This window comes from Muntiacus reevesi, chromosome 14 (genome assembly GCF_963930625.1).
Source record: "Muntiacus reevesi chromosome 14, mMunRee1.1, whole genome shotgun sequence".
Lineage (NCBI taxonomy): Eukaryota > Metazoa > Chordata > Mammalia > Artiodactyla > Cervidae > Muntiacus > Muntiacus reevesi.
Genome location: NC_089262.1, coordinates 50,821,932 through 50,831,997, shown reverse-complemented (window position 1 = coordinate 50,831,997; position 10,066 = coordinate 50,821,932). Strand labels below are relative to the sequence as shown.

The 10,066-nt window shown below is 42.3% G+C and overlaps 1 protein-coding gene across 1 annotated transcript in view; it reads right to left on the bottom strand.

Moving 5' to 3' along the window:
• ZSWIM6 (zinc finger SWIM-type containing 6) overlaps positions 1-10,066 on the bottom strand; it is a 209,666-nt gene that overhangs the window by 2,147 nt on the left and 197,453 nt on the right. The window contains exons 10-14 of the mRNA XM_065905411.1: positions 8,180-8,315; positions 5,077-5,234; positions 4,334-4,497; positions 2,519-2,600; positions 1-603 (exon numbers count right to left, since the gene is read on the bottom strand). The exon at positions 1-603 is cut by the window's left edge and continues 2,147 nt beyond it. Coding sequence (XP_065761483.1) covers positions 1-603; positions 2,519-2,600; positions 4,334-4,497; positions 5,077-5,234; positions 8,180-8,315 — 1,143 coding nt within the window. The remainder of the gene's footprint in view (positions 604-2,518; positions 2,601-4,333; positions 4,498-5,076; positions 5,235-8,179; positions 8,316-10,066) is intronic.

Sequence of the window (10,066 nt, the reverse complement as noted above, 5' to 3'; positions counted from 1 at the left end):
GCTTACCAGAGTTCCTCCTCCCGTGAAGCCCCACCACGCCGGGAGTGGTCAGAGTGCACCTGCGCAGAATGTCTGACAGTACTGTTGCACACTTGACACTCTTGACCACCAGAGGTATTATAGCTGCGAGCTCGTTTTTCCCCAGGGAGTGGCTGAGCGCACAGGCCCACAAAACGTCGTTAATGGCAGGGTGCGTGTCCTGATTGTAGCTCAGGTTGAGATGCGTCATGGCCAGGGTGGCCAGCTTGTAGGCCCTCATGGGGTACCCGCGGTGCTCCATGTACCGTGCTATTGTGAAGAGCTGGGTGTAGCTCATGCCGGTTGTAGCAGCGTCAAGAACGATTTGGTACGCCGTCTCAAAAGCGATGTGATCCTTCTCACACAGGGTCAGCGCAGAGAGGGCACAGTTCTGCGGGTCCTTCATGGCGCACTGCAGTGCGAGTGTCCGGGCGCTGCTGGCCAGCTTTTCCTGCTGGTGGCAGTCCAGGTGGAGGCGGACGATGGTGCTGTTGGACATCACAGTGGTGGCAACAATACTTGTGGCTTCAGTGGGAGTAAAGAGTGTAAACCAGCTCTGCATGATGCTGTCCAGGGCATAAACACCTGCCAAGAACACCGAGAAGCCCCATTACTGACTGGCTGCCCAGGGGTCTTGCCTTCCTTCCATTCTTTAATCAATGCTTACACCGTTAACCATCACAGAACATGAGCCCAGCCAGAAAATCCTGTAAGGTAATGTGCCTGGGAGCAACCTTTTAGAATAAGGTTATTATAGATTGTTATTCAGTGAAATGCCTAAGGAACATGAACTTCCTGTAATAAAGAATGAATCCTCTCGGTAGCTGGTATTTGCGCTGTGCCGCTGCTTGCTTGCCATTTCAGACAATGGCTTTTTGCTAATGAGTTCCAGTTCACTGGGGCCTCCTGTCAGTTACCCACTACAGAATCTGAGTCAGAAAAAGGACAACCCTCACCAGAATATGGAGTCTTTATGTGATATGTGTGTGTATGTGTCCAAGCTTAAAGTACACACAATACAAAATGATTAAACACACAAAGAAGCAAGGAAATGTGACCTGTAATCAGAGAGAAAAAAGTCAACAGAAGCAGACATACAGATGACTCAAATGTTTGACATGGATGACAAGGTTTAACCGCCATTCTAAGTACACAGATCAATGAGCCTCAGCTGTAGGAAAATCCAAAATGTGAGCCATTTAAAGAGCACACACCAAATCTAAGAGAAATTAGGCCACTGTCTTGGTCCAGGGTAGGGTAGTGGCGTGCCAGTTTTTGAACTGGTACTATCTTTATATCGATGCACTAAAGCATCACATCAATAATGTAACTTTTATATTGAGACCAATTTCCTGCTTTCCAAGATAACATACCATTATAGATTAACAAAAGAAAAACAACAAGGAAAATGCTTTTACGGTATCTGCTGTGTCAGTCTTTAGATACACACTGAGGTGGCAGTGTATTCTCAGCAAGAGGTGTGTATCCTTTTCTGATGCAAATAGGAAAAAATGGTGGCTGTTTAACCAACATTTATTTTAAACAACCACTATTTGGTTTGTGTTGGCATTCTCACCAGGAATGTCTGGGCTTTTTAGTTCTGACTCACTGCTGCAGAGGGGAGCTAGTAGGCTGAAGGGTCTCACAAACTGCACCTATGTGCAGCCCAGATCTTCTTGTAGCTACGAAAAATTCTCATACATCTGAAAGCTCACCTAAACCACACCCAGTGGTCACTTCTCTGCTGGGTACTTTAAGAAATGCCATCAGATGATGAAGGAAAAACTCAGAGCAACTAGATAGGCTTTATATTATTTTCATTAAAGTGCCATGAACCCCTAACCCACAGTCTGAAGGTATTTTCAAAGATGGTTTCCCTCCTACCAAAGTTTCATATTCATTCCATTTCTGGAATATGAAAACTGTAAATGTGATTATCACAAGAAGCTACCAAAGGCACCTTAGTGTGACAGAACAACTGAATAAAAAGGGTTTACTCCCTGGCCTATTCCATTTTAGATTAAGACACTGCTGCTGCTGCTGCTGCTAAGTTGCTTCAGTCGTGTCCGACTCTGTGCGACCCCACAGACAGCAGCCCATCAGGCCCCCCTGTCCCTGGGATTCTCTAGGCAAGAACACTGGAGTGGGTTGCCATTTCCTTCTCCAATGCATGAAAGTGAAAAGTGAAAGTGAAGTTGCTCAGTCGTGTCGGACTCTTAGCGACGCCATGGACCACAGCCTACAAGGCTCCTCTGTCCATGGGATTTTCCAGGCAAGACACTGGAGCCCCACAAATGTGACAGAACGATGCAAGTGGGTATAACTGGAGGTGGAAGGTGTGGGTTGGGGGAAGGGAGTCCCTGTAAGTTGCTGGAAGGGGCAGGAGCCTTGGAGACGTCAAAGTAAAAGAGTGAAAATGTTCTTGTATGTATCTGGAAATGACAAATTGAACCTGACCACAAGGCCCCTGGGGGAAGCCACCCTTCCTGATTTTACCTACCCACTTCAGTAGCACACGTTACCAGCCACCTCACCATCTCCCGTCGCCGCCAATTTAAGGTTGACAGTGTCATTCGCATAACCTATAAAGACAGGATAACAGAATGCTTTGGAAGGTTATACCAAGTCAATGAAAAAGAAAACAGTTCACCCCAAGGTATAAATTATTAATACTAGGCACACTCCCTACTACCAGGAAGATGGAGAGCCTTATTTGGAGCAAAGCTCTGCAAATGAACTTGGATTTGTCTACAGCTTCCCTCGCTGGTCTCGTTCCAGCCTGGGAGGCAGGAGGTTGTGTTCTACTGGTAGGCCGACTGGCTAGATGTGGCATCCTGGGCAAGCCACTCAACCAACCACTTTTCTCCTCTGCAAAGCTCATGGGCCATGTTTAATGTGGCTGGACTGGCACATTAAACATGGCCCAGGCTCTCTCCTCCTCCCCGTCTTTAACATTCCATGCTTCTGAATCTCTGAGCCACCTCATGAATTAATTCTGACTGGGAACCCTCCATTAAAAAAAAATAATAATTGTTTTAGTTATTTCTTCAACCTCTGGTTGTTCCTTCCTGGTGATTAAGAAGATAAGCACAAGACTATAGAAGGAAATCACCTTTGGCATCATCAGCAATCTAATTTTGATTTTTACTTTCTAATAGATTCCTAGATAAAATCAACCATATCTTCCTGCTTACCTAATTTTTTAAGATTCAGAACCTCTAGGAATGTAATACTCTCCTGGAAAGGTCTATGGGATTCCTTCCTGGGTCCCAGGAAGAATGAGGCAGGGAGCAAGCTCCTAGTAATCTGCCATTTACCAAAATAATCTTCCAGGATTCCAAATAACCAGAAAGCTCATGTTAATGGCTCTTTCTGCATCGTATCTCGAGGCAAATGATAACAAAAATAAGCCAAACAATATGAAGTTATTTTTAAAAAGAAACTTATAAAATGGCACCATATAGCTTTAAGTATAATTTCCCATGCCCTCTACTTGTAGAGTACTATATATATGGCAAGGGCATTTTCCTGTAATCTAATTATTTAACCTTATTAATCACTGTAAGGAGAAGCCATAACTAGAAAACTGTATGAATCATCTAACTGGGGCATTCTAATCCCCATACTTTAGAAAATTAGAAGGTGGCAATTTCTTTCACTGCTTTTCATGGAGGGAAAAACACAAATATTAATAGTGATTCCCTGAGAAAAGCAGAAACATGAACTTTTCAGTTTCTGATTTATACAGTAATCTTTTCAGATACTATAAGGAAGCAACATCTACTTGAATAACCAACTCAAAGTGTCCTTGATAACATGTCTAAGCATGCCTGCTGAAGCGGAAACCAGACCCAATCCCTCCTCCTTTACCTAAATTTCTCAGGATTATAAAAAGGAGACAGAATGGTCCCTCTGTTATGAAAATGCAAAAACATCAATAAGTATCCATACTTCCTCTAAAAATAGAATCCTAACAACTGAATCTTTATTATACACGAGAGCTTAAGTCATGTACAGGAATAACTCTCCTTCATTCATGAAAGGGAGAAACAGTGAGGTTAAGGGTCTAATACAGAAGATGACTTTTTTTGCTGAAAGACGCCAGCAGGGCTTCTACACTGCGCAGTCCTACACGTGCAGCTGCAGTGTGGCTCAGCTGGGCACGACTGTCTGGGAAGTGCAGCGCTCTCCTGAGGTCTCCTGTGCACCAGAGCCAGGGGCCTACACTGGAACACCCAACCAAGCACACAGCCTGAGGAGGATGCTTTATTAGCAGCCCTTGGCACCCACCCCAGGAAGGACCACAGTCACGCACCTGTAGGCCCAGCTCCAGAGACACTTTCAAAAGAGTGATGTCTGGCAAACTGTCCATGAGAGTTGCTATTTTAAATGCGTCCTGGGCAAGCTTGAAGATGTGGGATGAGGAGTGAATGTTTTTCTGGATGGATTCTAATACTGTTTCCAGCCTCCGAACATCACCTGCAATGAACAAGGGGAAACAGAATCAAGGCAGAGCAAAACAAACAAAAAACCACACACACAGCCCCAAAGGGAGCTGAAAAAGGAGCAGAACACAACGCACACGTTAATTTACATGTAATGTTTACAGATGGCACAACTATCCCAAGGTCACTGCAATATCTGAATCCCAGCTTCAAAAAGATGCACTGAGACACCCTCAGTGACGAAAAGCACGTGTGAGCCAGAACCAATGAGAGAGAGCAAATAGTTCTCTCAGGTTCCTACTGATGTATTTCTGGTGAATATTTCAGGGAGAAAAAAATGGAACCCAACTTTTTAATCTGCTTCTGGAGCTCACCCACCACTTACATGGCATAGTGACTAAACCCGAACCCTGCCAGGAGCAAGTTTAACGATGCAGTTAAATGAGGAAAATGCTGGTTCAAATGAGTAGCACCTGTTTTGCTTCCTAAGCTAACATCTAAAGAAAAGACTCCTTTACAACATAAGCTCCACCACTGAGAATCTGATGGAAAACATGACCCTTAAAGAGGCAAATTCATGAAATAATCACAAGACCTCAGGACGACCCAGTACCTTTGGCTGCAGTTAGCATAGTGGATGCCAGCTCACACTGCTGGGATTCTATGTGGCTTAGAGTGAACCAGCGAGGGTATCGGTTGGGAACAACTGATGCAATGTGGTGTGGGCGGGTGAGGTCTCCCGTTGGAGCAGCAGATTCCAATACTAGCAACCTGTAATGATAAGACAAGGCAGGCAGCGCTCAGTTACCACCTGTCCATCACCTGGGCCACAGGGACTGGCCGGAAGCCAGAGGAGAGGGGAGACGCTGGGAGAGACTGCTCAGGTCCTCGGTGAGGGGAGAGCTGGTACAGCTACGCTCTGCTGCCCGGATGCTGAAGTTACCTCATTAATGGCTCACTACCTAAACCTAAGAGGTTTCCTTTCTTTAGCATCATTCAGAAAATGGCAATATTCAAGGAAATGAAGATATGTAACAACAGAGAGGTTTGAAACACAAGTCTTAGTACTTACCTACTGTAAAATTTCTGGACCTTATAACTCACTAAAAAATAAAAATCAAAAGAAACTGATAGTGAAGTGGATATTTAAGACTGAGATGATAAAGGGATCACTGTATAGTTGAGAGGAATAAGTTTAACTTACTAAAATGAGAGGTAAAGCAAAACAAAAATGACTTCCTTTCCATATATTCATACTTTCTGCAGAATTAGTTCCTTATACTTCAGAAATTTGTAGTTAGAAAATGTTCTATCAATCACATTACAGATGATGAGTGCAAATGATCTGAGTATTTGTCCCTTGACAGTCTTACACAAATTCAGCACCATTTCTTATTTTAATCAATCTATCTTTAAGAATGTTGACTTATAAAGAACTACTGAAACAAAGCATATGCTCAGTGGTCTCTTCCAAATACAAGCACCAAAGAGATTAGCAGAGTAGCTGTAACTGCAATAGTTTTTTTTAAAATCATCAAAAATACTGACCTTAACTCAAGTACACCAGTGTCAGGGACTGTGGAGTAACAGTTGGGGGCCAGGAGAGGTCGGTGGGCTCAGGGTGTGATGCTGAACTTGGGGCCCCGCCCAACAGCAGTTACTGCTCTGATAGGTCAAATGCCTCCCTCCCTTTTCCTTTTATGTAGGGACACAGAGATGTTAGCATTAGATGGTGGCAATTTAGTAGTAGGAATTTTGGTGGGGTTGCTAGTTAGCTTTTAAAAAATCTGGGATATCTTTATATTCACAGAAAGATCTTTCCAGATCTTTCCTCCTGTAGAGGAAACTAGTCAACATTCCTGGAAAGATGGGAAAATGACTGTGAAAGCACCTTTCTTCAGCACTTCCCCTCTCTTTCTAGAAAGACTAAGAAGCAAGTAAGCTACAGGTCTCTTTTCTTCCTGTTCCCCTGGCTGTTCCCAGAGGCTGGAAACAGTATCAGAATCCATCCAGAAGAACATTCACTCCTAGCATACTAGAGATGCTCTAATAATAGTTCATACCACCTCCCTCCCACAGCAGCCTTCGGCTGGGGGCATGTGGCAGGTGGAAGAGAAGAGGTGGTAACAATTCCCCTGTGCCCTGCTAAAATTCCCCATGAACATTCTGCCTTGGCAGCCACCGAGGGCAGACATAGATGAGTTTCTGAGTGTTAGAAAAGTAAGCCTCTCCCCTCCTGATAGATACGTTCACATAAGCCAGAACCACAGAGAAACCTTACGCTGTTTTACACTTAAACTTTACAGGATTTGAGGCAATAGCAACTGGTGGCATCACAACATTAGCATTCTTCCCTTTGCACAGCAGCACAAATCTTAGTACAGAGCAGAGCACCTGTCTTCATCTGACAACTTCCATTTCAGCTTCCAAAAATGGGGATAGGAACATACTTAAAAAATTGTGCTCTAAAATACAAACCAAGTGGTATAAAGTAATTTGGTGGGGGACTTTTGCTTATGTTAGTTATTAATTTTTTTGATATTTAAAAATAGATACTAGAACTATTAAGGTTTTTCTGATATGTTAATGAGATTTCATGTTGCCAAGGAAAGTATGTCAAATTAAAAGATGTCAGCCTCCATACACAATGACACATAGGTACATAAAAACACACAAGAATACACACTCTATTGCTGCATAGAAAAAGGCCTCCTGTGATTTATAAGTTATACAGGAAAGGCAAGGCACTGTTTTTGAATCCACTACACTGGCTAAAAAGTTTCTGTGGAATCAAACTATTTTCCAACATCTCAAGTTGGAGGTGTGTCTTTAGGTGGCAATAACAGGGTCTAATCAGGACTTTAACAAGTGTGTTGATTTAAAAAAAAAAGACAAAAGGAAAAAGCTCATGTTTTAAGAAAGTAGATTATTTCTTTCAGGTCCTTAAAGTTTAAAAGGCTATATATAAGATTGAAAAATGTAATCTTGAATGCATTAAAAAATATTCAGCTAGCACAAATTCATGATGAAAATAATTGCTTTGTGAACTGACTTTATAGAGGAGAAAACAGAAAAGTCAGCGGCAGAGGACAACGTGTTCTAACTATTATCACTGAAAAAGGGACTGAGGGGGATGGAGACAAAGCTGAGACAAGCAAATCCCAGAAGACCCCTGAACTGCGGTACTGTCCACGCTAGACAGAGCTCCCATCTTCTCTCATTCTCCCGGTGAACACAAAAGTGTTTCAGTGCCTAGATGGCTTTCCTGCACTACTGATGGGAATGTATAATTGCAGCAGGTGTGAAGGGCTCCCTCAATTATTACATTCAGCCAAGTATATGTACTATTTACCACTGTTTCAAAAATCTAATTTTTTCAAAAGAATGAGTTATTTAGGAAGGTTTCAACTGTTGCGGCCTTGTGACTAAACCTGACCTGAAATTGTTCTCTAGTCTCAACTTCTAGCTTCAAGACAAAGTAGGATAAAGCCACCATGAACATGAGTGTGACAGCCAGCAAAAATGCCCTCCTTCCCTTACTTTAAAACAAAAGCCAAAGGAGGCGACCAACTACCACCACCACAACTCAAGAAGCACCAACAGCTGCTTCAGATTTCTGCTGCCTACAAGAAGCACGGGTGAGCGGGAAGTCAGTTAACAGCAGATTTCCCCAGTGGGGATTCAGACCACCCCTACCCGTGGGGCGGAATACGTACCGCATTGCTCTCAGTGCAATTTTGTATGCCAGTTCAGCATCATGAGGTAGGAGAGAGGTGAAGAGATACTTGGCAAATGTGTGCATTGGAACACTCTCCCGATGGATTATTTCGCCCAAACCACTATATGGGCCGGCTGTAGGAAGAGAGCATACACATTTTACTTTCTTAAACAAGGAACTAAGACTTCTTTTAAAGTATAAATTTCTTATGTAAAGTTATAAATAGTGTTAATCTAGTGAAGAATATAACCTAAGTGACATGATTGAAATGAATACAATTCTTAACTCAAAAATGATGCTACAGGGTAAAGTATACGCCATCAAGTTCACTTCAGGAACAACTCCCGGCAGCACAGCTGAAAGGAGAGTCACACAACTATGGGGCGGAGCTTTTCCACATCACAACCGCTTTAAGAAATAAGGAACTTAAGACAGACCCTCTCTCAATGTGTGCTATCTAAGCATCCAGCTTTTCAAAAACACAGGTGACTCTACGGCTTCACTTTGGAACCTGCCCCAGACTCAGCTGTAGTGGCACAGTTAAGTCAGGTTTCCAGAAAAGAGTGCTCTGCTTCAGGGGGAGGGATGGAGATTCTGAACCACCAATTCCAATACAAAGACTTTTAAGTATTGCTGCTTTTAATAAGGAGAAATAGATGTTAATTCTCAGAAAGTGATTAATAATAAAAAATAGAATAATACTCACCGTAGGCAAAAGAAAAAAAGTAACTGAGTCTGCCACTATCTGGGCTTCAAAAGATCAATTTCAAAAGCAAACTTATATTGAAGCTATCAAAATTCATTTCTCAGAAGTTATGACAGGCATTGTGGCAGAGCTGACTTCCCCTTTGTGCTCTTTAAATGCTACCTTACGAAGGGCAATACCAACTTTTAAAACAAATTTTGAAAGGAAACCACAGTGGTTAGTTCAACTACTTTCCGCTTAGGTACTCTGAGGTCTAGTTACTGTAAAGTGTTTTGTAAATTAGTTTCCATGTCACCTTTGGGTAACATTGGTTTCATGACTCTAGAATTATGAACCATCACACTACTGCTCAAAGGACACAATACATTTGATTTCCATGAGAAAACTTAGTCTGGTGAAGGGTTTAGAATGCAAGAAATGTAGTTTAGAAGAAACAGTGAGAGGAGTTATTGAACTGGGCACTCTGGTAAGAGCATGATATATTTTAGATCACTTTAAATTAACAGAAGTTGTTTTTAAATGTCATTGTTTCATTCTTTGATTAGCAGTTTTGAACTATTCCTTATTTAAGTACTTTAAAAGTCATGTAGACTACTTTTTTACCAAGACAAACTAAAGATATTTAAAAATGTTTTAGTGATTTGATATTAGTAAAAAGTTGACACAGTGTTACAGTTTTTACCTTTAGTTCATATGAGGCCAAATTTGTTACTATTATAGCCCTCCTCTCAAATTCCTATGTTAAAGCCCTAACTCCCAAGGTGACTGTATTTGAAGATTGGGCTTTTATGGAAGTAATTAAGGTTAAATGAGGTCATAGGGGCCCTGACCTGGTCCAACAGAATTAGTGTCCCATAAGAAGAGACAGAGTGAATGCTCTGTCCCTGCCTTGTGAGAACTCAGAGAGAAGGCAGCCATGTGCAAGGCCGGAGGACGGCCCTCACCAGAAAGTAAATTAGCTAGCACCTTGACCCTGGACTTCTCAGCCTCCAGAACTGTGAGAAACAAACTTCTGTTGTTTAAGCATCTAACCTGTAGTATTTTTTTATGGCAGCTTGAGCAGAGTGAGACATTAACTCTACTTTATTAAGGACTAATTATAGCAAGCATCTATTTTTCTTCTTCATCTCTCCTCCATTTCCTTTCAGCATTTCCCTTAAACCATCAAGGTCCCTTTCT